This window comes from Ciconia boyciana, chromosome 3 (genome assembly GCF_034638445.1).
Source record: "Ciconia boyciana chromosome 3, ASM3463844v1, whole genome shotgun sequence".
Lineage (NCBI taxonomy): Eukaryota > Metazoa > Chordata > Aves > Ciconiiformes > Ciconiidae > Ciconia > Ciconia boyciana.
The window spans coordinates 23,571,008-23,589,128 of record NC_132936.1 but is presented as its reverse complement, the minus strand read 5'-3'; the positions used below and the strand labels follow the sequence as shown (position 1 = coordinate 23,589,128).

General features: G+C 40.5%; 1 protein-coding gene across 3 annotated transcripts in view; it reads right to left on the bottom strand.

Annotated features, from left to right (window-relative positions):
• ARHGEF10 (Rho guanine nucleotide exchange factor 10) overlaps positions 1-18,121 on the bottom strand; it is a 115,321-nt gene that overhangs the window by 58,161 nt on the left and 39,039 nt on the right. For 2 of the 3 annotated variants that reach the window (XM_072855140.1, XM_072855141.1), the window contains exons 9-17: positions 15,608-15,724; positions 14,261-14,375; positions 12,284-12,396; positions 8,291-8,368; positions 7,886-8,065; positions 6,468-6,584; positions 4,352-4,444; positions 2,706-2,876; positions 434-579 (exon numbers count right to left, since the gene is read on the bottom strand). In XM_072855140.1, the coding sequence (XP_072711241.1) occupies positions 434-579; positions 2,706-2,876; positions 4,352-4,444; positions 6,468-6,584; positions 7,886-8,065; positions 8,291-8,368; positions 12,284-12,396; positions 14,261-14,375; positions 15,608-15,724 (1,130 nt within the window). The remainder of the gene's footprint in view (positions 1-433; positions 580-2,705; positions 2,877-4,351; positions 4,445-6,467; positions 6,585-7,885; positions 8,066-8,290; positions 8,369-12,283; positions 12,397-14,260; positions 14,376-15,607; positions 15,725-18,121) is intronic. The other variant, XM_072855142.1, reaches the window with a different exon arrangement.

Genomic DNA, 18,121 nt, shown 5'->3' with positions numbered 1-18,121 from the left:
TCCAGGTTTTTTCTGGCTACATGCATTAGCTTTGTGGGGGGTTTTTTTGGTTTGTTTTTTTTTTTTTTCAAATTTGCAACTTGTGTCAAGTTACAGATTTGTGTGTGTGACAGTAAGAATTTAAGGAAGAAGAGAAAAAAATCCTACCTTGGCACACCTGCACAATGCTAAAGACTAATACACAGCAATAACTAGACACTAAAAGAGCATTTCTATCTCTAATCTCCGACTGATATAATTTTCTTGCAAATTTACTCTAGAACTTCCAAACATCAGCAGGCAATTTAGAGGACTGTAAGAAAGCTAGTTATCTTGTTATTATGACTACTACTAGAAATCATTAGCCATAGTAAAAACAATAAAAAAAATTTCAGTGTCATTTATTCCAGCTGAAGCTTGAACAATCATTTAAAAAATAGGAATCAGGTCTTACCGAATATTTACTGTTGCACACATCAGAACATCATTTAACATGAAAAGTCGTCGTTCTTTGGTTTTGATAATTTCTCCTTTGTCATTGTAAACCGTCTCAACCATATCATCAGTCCGGATAAGGTATCTGTTTCCACTGCTGAGTAGCTAGATTTTAAAAACAATCAACATTGTGTATTATACACGGTACATCTAACATCCAGTGCAAAAAAATAAAAGAAAATACAACGGGTTATCACTTGCCATCCCAGTACAAGTGTTCGCAGGTGGATTTGCCAAGTGAATTAAGCCTCCTTACTGATTTGCTTTTCATTTAGAGAAACAGTAACTTCTGATGCCAGCAATACCTTCTCCCATGTAACAAGTGATAGGACAAGAGGAAATGGCTTTAAGTTGCGCCAGGGGAGGTTTAGACTGGATATTAGGAAATTTTACTTCACTGAAAGGGTTATCAAGCATTGGAACAGGCTGCCCAGGGAAGTGGTTGAGTCACCATCCCTGGAAGTATTTATAAGACATTTGGATGAGGTGCTTAGTGACATGGTATAGTGGTGGTCTTGGCAATGTTAGGTTTACGGTTGGACTCAATGATCTTAAAGGTCTTTTCCAACCTAAGTGATTCTGTAATATGGCCTGACGGAGTTTTTGGTCTTAACATGGAACGTAATTGCTCTGAAAAGCTTCCACACTGAAAAAGTCCCCTAGCGAAAGACATCATAGCTTCCACAACTTCTGTTGTCTCCTTCCCTCACTCCTTCCTTCACAGCCCATTTAAGTGCTATGCATGGTCCCAGCCGTCCCAAAGGGGGAAGTCAGGGTGGGAAGAGGAAGAGCACTCTCGTCTGCTCTGTCCACCTGGGCTCACAGAGCTAGCTGAGGAGTGCGGCTGGCAGGTCTCCACAGGCTGCCAAGAAGATAACATGTACAAAAGATGTATGGCATGTAAATTGCTCCTGCTGTTTGCCTTCAAAGGCTGAGGATCAGCACTGTGTGCAAGCATGAACTGATTCCTCACAGGTCAAATACACCTCCGTAGTGGCCAAGAGAACAAAATGGTCTGTAACTCACCCATTTCCTACCCATCCACCTCCTTCACCACCTGTTTCACCCTGCCTGGCATTGTTCCAAAACTATTAAGCCACAAGGCACACAGGGCCCTACATAATTTGGAGTGACTATCCAGGTATATCTCAATTTGTCCCCCTGGTACAGAACATACAAGATTTTACAGTTAATATAGACTAACAAAAGGAAACCTATACCACCTCTTAAAATGCACATTCTGTGTCTTGAACTCCTTCAACCATTTGTAGATGATTAGTAGCTTCTTCAAGAAGCAGGATTATGAAAATTAGAAAGTAAAATGTCTGAATCCATCTTCTCACGCACTTAGAATGGAAATACTGTTCCAGTATGACAATAAATTCAGTATCCCATTTTTTATAAATAGCCTAAAACAAGTGTGTTCTGGTTGACTACCTTCTTTCCTGAAAACTATGGTTTTATGCATCGAACACAAAAATACTCCTTGCACTCCTTCAGCGTGTCCCCATTACTCCATCCCAGAATGAGTCCAGTATAATCATCTGCAGCTTCATGAAAACAATAATTGAGGTATTTATGCCCCATCTCATGGGAAAGGAGGAAACATGTATGACGCAAATAAGACAAACATACATATACCCACAGTACAGATAGCTACTGACAAACTCAAATGAAGACGACTGTTACTTCCTTCCTACCGAATGTCTTCTACAGTTCTTTAAAGACATTTCTATTGACTGATCTGAATACATGAATGAAAGAGACTGGGATGTTCCTTAAAACAAGGAAGATGTTGGACACATTCTTGATATGAATATATAGCATATCTTGAACTGCTCCATAGTCAGAAGCACTGCAATATAAGGAACTGGTTCCTTCCTTTATACAGGAGTAATTCCTCAGTTCCAGGAAAACTTCAAAATCCAATTTTGAATTTATCAGAAGATGTGCATGAGACTTTACTACAGGATGAGGAAACAGCTTTACCTATACACTGCTAAAGAACACTAATATGGCTGCTGCTATTTCAGCATGTTGCCCACTCCAGCACACGTAGTTTAACCAGGGAGCCTATTCAGTCCTGGAGATAGCTCGCATCTCACACCTACCACTAGAATGAACCCACAGAAGAACCTCAGACGTCTCTTTGGTGTCTGTTCCAAAGATTGCTCAAGGCCCAGAAACTAATAATATATTAACTCTTCCATCACACATTCTTATTTCCTAACCTTGTTCAGATAACGTTCGTTCATGGCTTTCGCTATTTGTTTTATTTCACAGCGCTGATCTGCATCCCTCTTCCTTTCATTTAACTTCTCTGCCAGTGTTTCAAGTTCTGTAAGAGCCATCTGTAGAGGTAATCTGTCGGGATGTCCTTTATTAGTGTTCTTCAACATATCCTGAGGGGAAGTGATAAAACAAACAAACAAAAAATTAAAAAAAAATCAGATTTAATTTCTAAGTCAAGTTCAAAAGATTACAGGATGTAATGTTATTGCTACATTCTTTACCCAAGTACAACTAAAGAACAAGACCAATTAACACCTAATGAATATTCAAACAGCACATCACTTATTTTCCTTAATACCTTAATAGTTCTTAAAAAAGATACTGAACGGGGTCACATAATGCTTATTTACAGGAAGAAAGTACAGCAAAGGAACTTAAAAATAAGTGTAAAAAAATGTAAATTAAAAAATGCACATAATATTAAGCACAATTTGAAAATCAGTATTATAGTGTAATATGTAGGTGTCTGTAAACATTGATTTAATATTAAACTTTTCAGATTTTTAGTATCATAATAATATTGTATTATTCTTATTACTGTTGTTATTCCTCACTAAAACACTGACAGCACGCTCATCCCAAAGTAGGGAGACATTACTTCATGGAGGTTGCAAGAGCATCTAAAAATCTTTCCCTTTTGTAGGCATGCAGTGGAACAATTTGAAAGAAGTTCTTGTTTCTTTTCCACAGTGCTTGAAAATCCTTACATATTCACTATGTCTTCCTGCTGTAATAAACTCCATTTCTTCTGCTGAAAAATTCTTGCCATGACTAGCTACCCACATGCTCCCCCCACAACTACCTCTGCTCACTCTCCCACAGTAATTCCTGGAGACCTGCATCCCAAAGCCTACCCTCCTCTGTGGCACCTGCCAAACACAGATAACTCGTAGCACTCGCTGGGATAGACCTGCAGTGGTCTGGAAGGAGTTACAAACAGCATAAGCTGGTCTGGAGCAGGTCAGAAGCAGCTGGGGAACTGTGTTCTTCCTACAGCTCGACTCCCCGTTAAGAAGAGAATCAAGGACTCCCTGTCAAATCCTCAGTTTCCATGGGAAGGAAAATAAGATGCTGCAGGTCAGAAGGGAGCCGCAACACACTCCAGCAGGTCCCGTGTGCCAAGTAGTCAGGGAGAGAGCGCGCTTTTGTTCCACATCCCACATATATTCTGACCTATCCAAGGCATGAATTACATCCTCTTGTATTTTTCTTAAATGGAAAGTAACGCCACAAGTTCCTAGTGGTGTTTTGAAGTGTTATTAGCTAACAAACCAATATGAACAAGTAGCACATTTGAACTACAGCTTCACTGCAAAGTGACTTACAAGCTAAATCTAACCTAGCAAGTAATCTAGCCTAAATCTAACCTACTAAGATTTACTGCAGTGTATTTACTGCCTGTCCCTGCAATCAGACTATAAGATCAGCACATTATGATGCACTGAAATTTTTTCTTTGTACTTCCCCATGATCCAGTGGTCACTTCCACTGCAGCATGCTCCTCCAGCAGAAGACAGCTACCATGCAATCCCAAAAGCAAACCACATAGGAATACAAGAGCATCCTGTTGGTAAATATTATTTACCTGCAATAGCAGAATGAACTGTGGAAAGCGCTGGATAGGTTTCATCATTAAACCATACAGTGTAATTCGATCGGGGCTTGACTCCTGGCACTGCTGCAATGCAAGAAAGCCACACTGTTTACTACCATGAGCGTTATTTCCATCAGTTACAGAATGAAAGGAAAACATTTCCTGAAAATTCTTCTACATCATTTACATTAATTGTAACAGTGGTACTGTAAAGATTCTATTTACTATAAAGATTTCATTTAAAATCTCTAAAAAAACCCAAATCACTATTAAAATGACGGAGTGTCACTGAACTGAAATATCCTCCTTAAATAAATACAGCTGGGATAAAGCCGCACCAGCAATACAGCGCCTAGGTATATATCGATACAGCACATTCCTGCTTTTTACATAAGCAGGGCACTGAAATGTGTTTAACTTCAAGCACAAAGGGAATGTACTTGTTCAAGGTCTTAAATTCGAAAAATGTAAGTGATCTGTTGATTTATAGTCCATAATTTACTATTGCTGCTCTGTTTCCTGGGGCTAAGAGACTATAAATTTCTAACTACCTATGTGTTTTTAAGAGGAAATCTAAGGAAAACATCATAATCTCAGTGCTATGCAAACAAAGAGATTTTCATTTTCTTTATTAAACAAAACTAAGGAAAAGAACATTGATTTATGTTTGGAAAGAAAAACATAGGAATCCATTATTTGGGTTATCAGGACTGGCAGATAAAACCAGACAAACTTCATTTGCATGTGCAGAAAGCCCTGTTTGTGTAAGGCACTTCAGCATTTGGAAATATTTTGGCCAGAATCACAGCTAACCCAAAACAAGGAAAGTAGAGGAAATACTCAGTATTAAAAACAAAGCAAACCCAAATAATATTTAACTGGTGTTGTGCTTAAATTGCTATTTTTTGCTACAACTACCAGCTTCACAACAATTTGTTTTCATACTTATCTCCACAAACATTTTTTTTGCCCAAACAGCAGCAGTGAAGATTATGGTCTTTGTTGCTGCTGGGCAAACAAAAAAAGGAAGGTACAGAAATGTCTTCTGTTCTCAGAGTTTGGCTGTGAGTTCCCAGCTCTGAGCAGTACCAGTGCCAGCAATGACAAGCAGTGATGAGAGGTTTAAGTTATGCCTCTATTGGAACAGCGGGCTTTTAACAGCGTGAGAGGTACAAAGTGACTACGCGCTCACTAGAGAGTTTGATCTTCGTGGTGCCTATGGCTTTCACAATATAATCCTACGTAGTGCTGGCCACACTACAAAAAGTTGTTAGTTAATTTTAAGATCTGAAGGCAGATTAGGAATCAGCCGCCCTGCCACCCTCCTCCAGGCAACCTAAGAGCTTCACTATTTAGTTTGCCTAGGGCACCCAGTTTCAGTGTTTGGTGGACCACTGCAACAGACCCGACAGGGTGACAGCTCCGAGAGACACAACTCAGTCCAGGACTCTGGGGGAATGGGACAAGCAGAGCTTCCAGGCTCTCAGCAGTGTCACAGACACCCTAAAAGCCCTGCAATTGATTTTGTGTACCCTCTGTAAGCTATCATCCCTAGGGATTCACACACTTCTACTGCATGTAGCAAGCTCTCAATGCACATCATTAGAAGCATCATATTCATCAGGGTAGTATGTATTCTGCACAAAAATTTTCAATTTCAACCCCAAATTGAAAACATGATTTTCAAAATACTAGGAAATGGTTGTGGAACAGAAATCTAGTTACACTACTCTGCACAATACAAAGAAGTTGGTGAATACAACCTCAGATGGTGAACTATTATTTGAAGCTCACCTGCTATGAAAGAATCCCAGTGTTTTACCAAAGTACAGTCATGCAAACACCAATAAACTGATCTGAACAACAACAAAACCACTCTGCACTTCAAAATACATCCTAGATCCAACATCATGTTATTATTCTGAAAATACAGTAATGAAACTAAAAACTCTGGGGATTTTTTGTGCCAAACCCATAAAACATAAAACCAAAGTCCTTAAAACAGTCGCACAATATACAGTATCAGCACTCAAATTTCCTCCTAACTTATAATTTATTGTCTTATTTATATCATGTGCTCAGCTGTTTTAAGATTGAACAAACTCACCTTTAAGAAGTCTAAAAAGGCAGGTTTGGTAGCACATGTTTTCTTGAGAATCCCTACAGCTGTACTGAAGTTGTTTACATATTCGCTGTATGCGTCCAATACCATAGATTTAGAAAACTGAAAACATAAAAGGGTAAACCTTAACTATAAATACAAAAGATCCCTGAAAGCATAACTATCTAAACCTCTGACTGTTAAGGACTTGCCTTGCTCGGAGCTAAGGGCTTTGCTTGGCCTAGTGCTGGATCTACAGAAATACTGGTGATGCCCAAAATAACCTTTCTGTAGAAGACAGGTTGGAAATCTAAAGATGTAACAGCTGTGAATTACAAAATGTAAATTTACAGAAATAGCTTCATTTTGGCTACGACACTAGGGCAGAACCTGGGGACTATGGGCAATCAAAGGGCATCCAGTGAGATTCAAAGCAACTGCTGAGATCCCTTGATCATCTCACTGCTGCCTATCTTCCAGATTTGGTGACAGCGAAGTCCCAGGGCCTTCCTGCTCCATGCTCTGCTGGTAAGGGTTTACCAGGAAAGCACACAGATTGTGTGGCCTGCGAACAGCCATGTGAAGGGTAAGACTGCTGCCCACTGCCTCCTTAGTAATTTTATCCCTCTCTTCTGCGGAGCTGGTCTCATTAACGCTCCCTAACTTGCTTCAGTCAAAACAAGACAGGTTTGCGTTAAAGAGCAAATCTTTAGTAACTGTTTTATTTTGACTGAAATGGGGTCAAAGCACTTGAGACACAGATCCCAGCTCTCTTACAGCAGGCATGAAAAGGTGTTAATTTCCAGCAGATGGGTGGCAACAAAGTACTAAAACCAGCAGGTAGGCAGCCTTTTCTGCCCACACACTCACAGTGGGAACAATCTCTTTCCATCAACCAAGGCCACTTCTTGTTTTCTCTAATTTAAAGCAGTGGCTAGTTAGTCCTTTACCTGATGGACTTCCATTAAGGGTGGGATAGTGTTTTAAAAATACTCTTTACCTGTGCCCCAGGCTCAGTTCAAATCCAAGAATTCAGGACATCACCTACTGTGGTTTTTTTCTAGTCCCAACAAACATACTATGTATGACTACCTACTTTTTAAGAGATGCTGAACCTCAATCTCACCTTAATTTTGGTGGGTTTGTGAATCTATCTCCTCAGAAAAAGAAACTGGTTACCTAAATGTCTGAAAGCTTGATCAAAGCCTGAAAATTTTGCCCACAATCCTTTCACATCTGCCAACCGAGCCAAAGACATGTGTTGGTGACAGTTTCCTTACCAGGATGGTACACACATTCTCTGACAGTTGCCACAGGCATTGGAGAATATGGGAATAAAGTAGCCAGGTTAGGCAGAGAGATATGGAGATGGAATAACAAGCCTAAAATAAAAACAGATTATCTGTTCAGATGCATTTGCTTACTGAAGCAACAAAGACATCACCAATCATTTCAACAGAGTCCCACTCAGATACACGACTCGCCAGTGCAATCTGAAACATTGAATGGCACTGAAGAATTTCCTTAATTCGATAAAAGACCATTTTGAGTTTTCTTTCACTCAATAATCTTGGTTCCATATCTGAAAGGGGCTTCTCATATTGCTGTGGAGGAAAAAAAACCAACCATAAATAGATTTAAACAAACAGAAAAAAAGGGTCTTCTACAAGCAGAAAAAAACAACTTATGTAACTATACACAAACAAAATCTCTAAACATTTGGCATGAAGCATCAGTAGCAAAATCTATGTGAGTCATGCTACAGATTCTTTGAGGATTTGACTATTTTTCAAATTTCCAAATTATGAAATGCAAAGATATTAAGGTACCTCCAGGATTCTTTTGAGAGCATCCACGTAATTCTTCTCACTGTCAACTACAGAGCCCAAAATATACCTCCTCACAACCTGTTAAGAAACAAAGTTTTGTCTGAAGCTCTAATCAGGTAACACATTCATCATAGTTGGGAATGCTGATGATAAAATTCTCACATTAATAAAGCACAAGAAACACAAAGCAATTTCAATACTGCAATAAAATACTACTGTACTTCTTCAAAAGTAATTAAATTTACTATTACTCTAAAATTATTTATTTATTTTAAAGAACACAACAGTTATTGTATCTATAATCTTTGCTGACTGTTGCAATTCCAAGCTTTACTTTTGAAACTTGTATAAATGTATAAACTTTGTATAAACTTTTGAAAGATGTATAAATTTAGGCATTAATATAAATAATAATAGGTAGAGATTATGATGGCTACTTCAGTGAATTGCTGCAAAATAGGTAACCAGTTTTCAAAATCAGTCTTCAAGATTAATCTTCTTTTTTTAATATGCTTTATAAATTTATTAGAAGTAACCTGAAGGACAAACAAGAAAACATTAATCGCCTTTTTAAGGTAAGGCCATATAAACTGTACCACTGAGAAAGTACCTGAGTAAGTCAGCTTTCTTTTTTGGGCATTACCATGCATAAGTGAAAACCCAGTCTCATCTATATTCATACCAACTGATAGAGTTGTAAGAGCTTCAGGAAATACTACCATATTTCATGTTTACAAACTACAGGCTATTTATCACACCTCCTTCTCCACCTCCTGTTTCTGCAATTCAGCTGAAACACACATTGTATGCATGTGCAGGTGACATGCCAGGAAGGACTGGAGAATCTATTTGATTTAAAATTTAAACTTCCTACTGTTATTGATTACATTTCTGGCTGGTTTTAAGGATTTGTTTTCACCCAAATCCATTTCCTAATCCAGCTCATCCCAGGGCTTTCAAAAGCAGAACTCTGTTTAAGGGAGAAGACAGCACAAGGGCAGGATCAAACCACTCCCCACAACTACAAGGGAAGGCAAAACTGCTTCTTTTGCTATTTTAAGCCAGCCTAAATGACCATGAAACTCAAATCTCAGACTTACTTCTCTCTACTCCTGATCCCCATGGCCTCCTGCCTCCTCTACCACGGCTGCCTTTAATTCTCCACACTTGTATTTTGCATTATTAAGTTAAGTGCAGGTTATGCAAGGATTTTCTTTCAAGTACTGGCATTTCAAAGGAAGACTTCAAAATTATCTGAGTCCTTGCTTAAAGATATATATGGTAAAATTAGTTCTGTCTAATTTGCGTTTAGAATGGATTTAACAGTATCTTATTTGGTATAATGTATCAGCTGCTCTGGTAAAGGATAGTAACTCTACTTTTAGTCACAGTTCATTCTTCTGAAAAGAATAAACATCTGCAGAAAATGTTTTTTTCAGGCTCTATAATACATAAAATAGATACTTAATAGTGCCTACAGGTTATTGCAATAGATACGCACAACTTACGAGAGGCTTGCATGTAAGTCTTACATTTATATTCACGTTTTTGCTAGTAACAGTAGCATACAAACATAAACAACTCACTGTAAGAATTCAGGTCCCAGTATTAAAATGAAGCAAAAGCTATCATGACTGAAACCCAACGTGGGACATAGTATTTAAACAGGTACCAGGTTTTAAACAAAAGCTATTGTGCCACCTGCTGTTTAAAACAAGCACATTGGTAAAGTCAGCTTGTTTGTGGCAGAGCAGTCCAGGCTAGATAGTGCTTCTGGCCTTCACCCTCTCCAGCTGGGATGCCCAGGGCTGCTGTGCAGGATGCCCAGGGCTGCTGTGCAGGCTGCCGGCCCCCAGCTGGCACACGGCCCCCCATGGCACAGGGTTACTCTGTCCCAGAGCCAGGACTCGTGTTGGCCTCCGTTGAGCTGCTTGAGTTTATCTGCCAACCAAAGCCATGCTGACCAGCAGCCCCACCTTCCCACACATGGCCAGCCGCACCCCTCCAATTTGGTATCACCTCCAAATGTGCGCTGCAGCTGGTACCCAGGTCGTTAATAAAGGCATTAAACATCACAGGTCCCGTATCCGCTTCTGAGGGACAGCACTAACACTGGCCACCCGCTGGACTTTGACCCATGGACTACAACCTTCTGAGCATGGTGTCCTCACCTGTTGTCCACCTATCTTCTAGTCCACCCATACCTATATGGCTACAAGGGTACTTCTGGAGACTGCTGAAAGCCTTGCTCAAGCAGAAGTAAATGACATCCTCTGCTCTCCTCTGTCCACAAGCCAGTCAGCTCAAAGGGACTCAGGCTGGTCAGGCACAAGTGGACTCTGGTCCATCTATGCTGATTGTTCCAAGTCACCCTCCTGTCCTTCCGAACCCAGAAAAGCTCCCACGAGCATTCGCGCCATCACCTTCGCGGGGACTGAGGTGAGATCAGCCTGGATCCTCCTTGCTCTTCTTGAGGATTAGAGTGTGACATTTACTTTTTTCCAATCACTGTGAATTTTGCCAATCACTTTTTTCCAATCACTAAGATCACTGTGATCTTAGATGACAGAGGAAGGCTTTACTCTCAGCACCCTTAAATCCATCCCATCTGGTCCCACAGACACCTGTATGTCCAGCTGGCCTCAGTCCCCCTAACTGCAGGTAATGCTTCACTCCAGCAGGACCTGCCTCTAGGCTCAGGGGCTTTGGAGGCCTGAGGACAAACCTCACCAGTAAAAGCTGAGGCAAAGGTGGCATTGAGTACCTCGGTCTTTTCAGTGCCCTTTGTCACTAGGTCCCTGCCCCATCAAGCAGCAGCAGCGGCCCCATATTTTTCTTAGCCTTCCTTTTGCTGGCAATGTACATATAAGAAAGCTTTCATTGTTGCCCTTCACACCTCACTAGCTCCAGCTGAGCTTTGGCTTTCCTAACTCCGTTCCTGCCCACTTGGGCAGCTCCTCCTGGGTCGATAAGCGACATACACCATGACCTACACAACAATTACTAGTTTGCTCCAAATTAAGAGCACTCCATTTTTTTCCAGAAGAGGGTACATTTATTTTTAATTACCTACAAAAAACCTATTTGGAAAGAAGGAAAAGACAGTATTCAGATGGATGCTGAGATCTTACATTATAATGAAATCTTACAGTAATGCAACACAGTTTGGTAGTTGCATTGTTACAAGACTAGCACTTCACTGTGCTAAACACATTAGAAAAATAAACTTCACGAAGCAAACAAAAAAAAAAACCACCAACCCAACAAAAACCCAACCAACTTATACCACTCTCCTCAACTGCCCCTTAATTTGTTTTTTTGCTCATTTTCTGAAGGTACTGATCAACTCATGACTTGACACCACAAGAAGCTAAAAACTCTCATTTAGTTACTACTCATCATAACAATACAGTAACATGAACCCACAGGATTTATTTTCAGCCAAAATTTCTAACTGATGCTGATTTCAGGGGTTTTTTAAAGTGGTTTCCACAGTGACTATACAGTTTGAGGTGGAGAACAGCAAAATATACTCTTCTGTAGACTTGACTTTAGTAGGGACAAGCTTTTTTTAATCAGGAGAAACCTTAAGATTCAGAGAGCATACAGGATATTCTCTACATTTAAAATAAAACTCCTGGAACACCTGGAGCAATGTCTTCTGACTCAATAAAAATGTTTAAACTATTTTCTTTTTCACTCACAACCATCACATTTAGTTTTAAGTGTTCAGGTAGTGAAATAATATAATTATTATAGATAATTTTATAATGCAAAACAGCATTTTGCATTTCTGGCTGAATTCAGGACTGATGCAACTATATGCACACATACCAATTTTAAAAAAACTACTTATTCAGTTCTGAATTTGATGTCCACTTAATTTATGTTAAACACCAGTATGTTTGAAGAGCAAGGCACCTGGGATCCACTGATATAGAGCAAAAGGGGAGGAAAAAGAGGCAGAAGACCATATTTCCAAAAGCCTACTACCTGCTGCTGTGATAATCCTTCAGGCATTGGAGTCATAATTGCTTCCGTATGCATACAGTCCACATCAATAAATAAATTTAGCTCTTCTTCTTCCAGACATGATGATCTATGATCTACAAACAATTGAATAACCGAAATGTCAACTTCTACTTCACGTAGACTGAAAGGGGGGGGGGGAAGCAAAGATCCTAGCACAGTAATTACACAGCAGTCTTATTTTCACTTATCAAACAAAAGCAATTTCCCAGCACTTCTGTATCACCTGTGAAATCACATAAATACCACCACTGATAGGCGCTCTAATACAGAACATCTTTCAAAGGTATCTCAAAATCCTAAAATCCACACAGCAGGAGACAGCTTATGCACCTTTTGCTTGACTACTCCCTCTTCACAGCCAGAACAGGGCTGTCCAGGGTGCAGGACATGACAACTAGGGTTAAAACACTGCAGCTCCAGGGCTGGCAGTTTTGAAATAAATAACCTTTGAGAAGAAATTAAACAGACCCATAATATGATCCAGCTTAAAAAACTCCATACACCCTTCCATAACTGAACTAAAGTAAGTAGCCAAATGCACCAAAACGTTGGCTTTCATCAGAAATTAGAGCAAGGGATTCTGCATTGCTCCTTACATACTGATTTTGTGTAAAAAGCACCACCAAAGTGCAGTGATAGGTGGCAGTATGCTGCCAGCCAAACATGCAGACAGGAGCAAAGGAGAGATAAGGAAAGGACAGTATGAGAAACTGTCTTAAAACGAAGAGGGAAGTAAGGGAAGCAGATCTGTTGGCTGGAAGGAATTAATGAGTTTATTCGACAAATTTGTCACCAGCATTCTGCTGATTTGGTAAGTGGCTAAGGGATTAAACCGTCCACAGATACCCTCTATTTGCTACCTAACCCTCTAGAAATATAACGAGGAATGGCAGATCCACTGTTATACTGCCCTGCTGAAGCAGATCATTTTCTCCTGTGCAACAGCAAGAAGCTGAGGATACATTTTTGATCACTAAAGTTTGTGCAAATAACTTTCTATTTTCTGTATGTGAATTAGGTAAGTACAGAAGCAGTTAGAGGCCATGACAGGGATGGAAGATGTGTTCTGATCCTTACAGTTAGGATGCAGCTTTACGTTAGCTCGCTCACTAAAAATGTGTTGTTCCAGTCTTGTGGTTTTAGCCTCCTAAAATTGTAGTTTTATAAGCTCTGAAGTTACAACCATTCAATTAGTTGAGCAGAAAGACATACTACCTCTCAGACTTATCCTGAAGAAGTAAATTTGTATTTAGTTACTACCCCCTGCCTCTTGCAAAAATTAACTGTGGACTGCTGCTGCTGAGGTTCATGACAGAAGGCTGACGTTTATTCTTAACTAGAGAAAGAACAGAAATACTTTTAGCTTTTTGATTTTAGACCACTTTCTGTTTTCCCGATCCAAACTCAAGCTTTCATCAAAAACCACCAAACTGTGATAAAGCAGAACAGTCTCTTCCCCTACTTCCACTCTCAAGCACAGAAAGCGTTTGTTATCCCTTGGCCACAACAAACTTTTTGAGTAGTCAGCTATCACTCCACTGAAAACCATGTCAGATCAGCAGACTTTCCTGACATTCAGGAGTTACTCGATGGAGGGAACTGGACAGAATTAGCACCTTAAAATGATTTCCATACTCCCATATACCAATACCTAGATAGCATCTATGACACTGGTAGGATTTGTTGTTTTTAAGTGGACCCTTCTCTGTGGTCCTCAGGTTTCTCAGGTCACTCAGGTTCTTGCCCAAAACCTAAAATTACTCAAGATGCATTGACCATACTGTCATCTGAACTGAATATTATACCATACTTTATTGATATAAAGCTGATTTCATGCATCCAGTACTCAGCTCCTAGTACAAAAACCTGCTAGGCCATTCACTTCCTTTTTCAGAAATGACTAGAGAGAGTAACAAACACAGTATAACTGGCACATACCTTGAGAAATAAAAGATTTTGTTCTAATGAAAGAACGGCCCTTTTTCACTGCTGCTTTTGTCTTTTCGAGCCCATCTTTGGTACCTTCCCTAGCAGCTCTCATAAGCTTTTGCATCTGTAAGATAAAAAATACAGTCTGCATGTTCAGTGAATAATAGGAACACATTTGAGCATACCACACAGAATACTTTTGACCAAAGTATCTTTAAAAAGAACACTGTCAAGTAGTTTAGGCTATAAATATAGCCCAAAGTCAAAGGAATATATAGTAAGTACACAGATCCATCAAAGTTCAGATCTGAGCACCTGTACTTTTTCTTAATAAAATCAAACCTAGAGAAAGGAACTTCATGTCAATATTGTATGCAAGCCTAAAATAGGAGAAGTGCTTAAGAACCCTTCTGTATCAAACATCTGAACTCAAAATAGTCTCAAATGCTCAGCTTTACATTATATAGCAAATAAATACTATGAACAGGTCATTAATAGCCAGGGTTCTTGTCCATTTTCCAATGTCGCACTAACTCTGTCAAAGTATTTCTGACCTAAAGATAATCCCCTAGATTCAGTTCTATATTAACTATATTCTTAAATAAACACTGTTTTGCAGAAAATGTTACAACTAATAATTTCATTAATTGAAGAAATAAGTTGATTTAATCAAGAACTGCATAATTTTATAGTATACTACTACAGCAAAAATAAATTTCATGCAAAAAAAAAAAAAAGGGGGTTGTTTTGCTAGGAAATGTTTATAAATAAACCCCTGCTTTGTACTTTTGCTTTCCCAAAATGCCACCACAGCATAAAATCCCCACTACTGTCAGAGCTATGCTGGCATCATCAGCGACATCAGAACACAAACAAAGCTGTCTTGCTGCAATCAGGCAATTTCTCGGTTGGAGCCAAAGCTTTTAGTAAAAACCCAGCCTTTCATACTGGCTCCATTCACAATGGAGAGTACCAAGATTCTGACTGCTGCAATTTGTCCCCGCGTGGCCGGAGAGCCAGGGTCAGGCCAGCCCTGCAGAGCTCACCCGGGTCTCAGCCAGGCGCAGGGGCTGTACGCCGGGCTCACGCTCTGGGACAAGGGCACCAGTCAGCAGGGAAGGACAATGCCCTGTCGCATCTTCCAAAACTGTTACCATTAAAAATAAGCAAGAGAAAATGTCCTCGACAAAGTACTTTTAAGACAAACTGCATGATAACACAGCACATTTAGAACTCATTTCGTACCAATTATTGCCTGCTTTTTCAAGTTATTATTAAAAGAAAAAGACAACATTGTCTGTGTTGAAAAAAAGCAATCATTTAAACATAGCTAGTTACAAAAATCAACTACACTACCTTCAGCTCATGTTTTTGCTTTAGTTGCTGAATCTCTACTGCTCCCACAGTGTTTGCCATCAAATCTTTCATCTTTTTTTCATAATGCTCCTTTAAACGCGTTAGGTCATGAGAAAGCTACAGTGTATAAAAAGACACAATCTTTTCAAAAAGCCTGCAGTGCAAACTTCATGCTAAAGTATTCGCGTATATCATGCATGTTGCCCAGTCTGCCTACTGATACACAGACAACTGAGGGAAAATTATCATTTAGGGAAGCTCCGACCCAACTAACAGACTGTCACTCCTGTGCATCGCTGTACTTTCCGAAACTCAGCCAGGTGCCTTTGCGCTACGCTGGCAACTATGTAGAGAGGGACAAAGTCGCTTAGTCTAAGCTAATGGCATATTAAGTTGCGCACATCTCTTACAAACCGTATGGAAACAATGCACCAACTGTACCCACAAGCATCATTTGGTGGAACACACACCCTGGCAAGTATATTTCTGACTATACTTCAAAATAGTGAATCTGAAGAATTCTCAAAGGCTGAAGAACCTGCAGAGGTTGCTGGCACCTGAGAAGATGGAGATCAACAGTGCCAGAGGGTTGGGCAAGGAGACACTACCAGGGGCGGATGCACAGTCTTGTAATTCCCAAGTGCATGGGAACCGGGAAGGGCATGTTTTTCCTCAGCTCTATCATAGCCTCGTTGTATGACCATGGGTGTAACCATCTCATACATTAATATATCCATTTGCAAGGTAAGGAAACTATCCCAGAGAAATGCTCTGGAACACTAATTAACATTTTTTAAACATTTTGAGAAAGCCAGATAAAACAGGTTAAAATGTAACTAAAAAACAAAGAAAATATTTGGTGTGCCCTGTAATAGAAGTCCAATGGAAAAACCCTCAGCTTGATGTCAGAAGAGTTATTTGGCAAGAGATGAAAGCATCAGGAAAGAGAAGGCCTACTGAGTTGAAAACAAAGGGACAGGTCCAGCATCTGGCTCCACTAGGCTGGGCCAGGATGCGATCACCTCCAACATGATGATTCTGGCATTACAGCAGTATAATTAAGAACAGCATCTGGTTCATAGACTAGAAACATTTAATAGCACAAAAACCTTCCCATTGTAAAATAAATAAAAAATAATCAAAACTCATAATAAAAAGATAACTTTAAGGGAAGTCATACCAGCACTTACAATTAAAAATCCCACCTCCAACCTTCCCATACTTGTCAATGGACAGAAAAAAATAATAAGCAAGGCAAGTCTGTCATAGGCTCTGAAAGATTATAGGAGATGTGCTGGGAAAATACTGTGACATCCACCACAAGACCTGAGGAGAAGTGAGAGTGCAAGGAATGGATACAGAGAATAGGTATAAAGTGGAGTGGTTTCTCAGCAATCCTAAAGTTTCTGTCTTTCCTCATCCTCCGCCAAACCCCTTCTCTCGTTTCCTGACTTCTCCACCTCCCAGTAACCCATCCAGGTGCAGCAGCCCCTCTGACTTCTCCATCCACCAACTACTGTGTTCCTAGGCTCCTCATCCCCATCCCCAACAAGGCAACCCTCAAAGCCTTTTGTCACAGGCTGGGAACGCCAGCTGCAGGGCAGTGCCCCGGAGCACACCCCTCTCCTCCCACCACTCCTCAGTCTCTTGCTCAGACACTCTGTGCCCGATCCTGGCACCATCACTCTCAACCCACTGCCAACAGTTTCCTGTGACAGACCAAAGCATTTTAAAAATGGCTTTAAAACCTTGCTTTGTGCACCTGTGTAAATAGATTCCTATGACTATGGCCAAAGTTGAAGCTACAGAAAACAGGGAAGGATTAAAAAAAAGAACCAGCAGCCATGTTAAGACTTACACACTCACATGCAAAGTTATTTCCCACTCTTCCAAAGGTATTAAAAAAATAAAATTCAGTTTTCTTCAGTCTGGTTAAAAAACTCCCCAGAAAGAAACAGCTGCAATAGCTTAAACGTGTTCTAGTCAGGACAAAACCAAACCAAAACCAGAATATGAGCTCTCAGCTTACAAAGTGCTGATTTGGGTGGGCTCAAGTCTTGCAGTTAACTGCTCACTCCCTGATCTCCGAAGGGCAGGCAACAAAGATGGAGGTAGGGGGAGAGCAGATAGCGTGTACTGGAGGGAAACACAGACAGTGAGGTTTTTATTCTCATCAAGGTAAGAAACCTGCAAAATGAAGATAAGGGTCCCACGGAAGAACACCCTGGCCGCTACCCCCACATCCTCCAGCCACGGGGTGCCGGCACAGCTAACAGTATGCAGCTGTGAAGTAGCTCTTGGGTGTCTATCCCTAGCCAGCACACACCGGGGGGCCCGGAGGATTTCGCAGTGACTCCGGGCACTGAGCCTGGCCCTGCCTGGCCCCTCTCTGCCCTACATCCCCATCCTCCAAGCACTCAGAGCAGGGAACCGGCAGCGGGAAGCTGCCCAGGTCCCAGGCAAGACTTCCCTCTCACAGAAAGGGCAGGAGGGCAGAAGAAAAGGAGCCGAAGC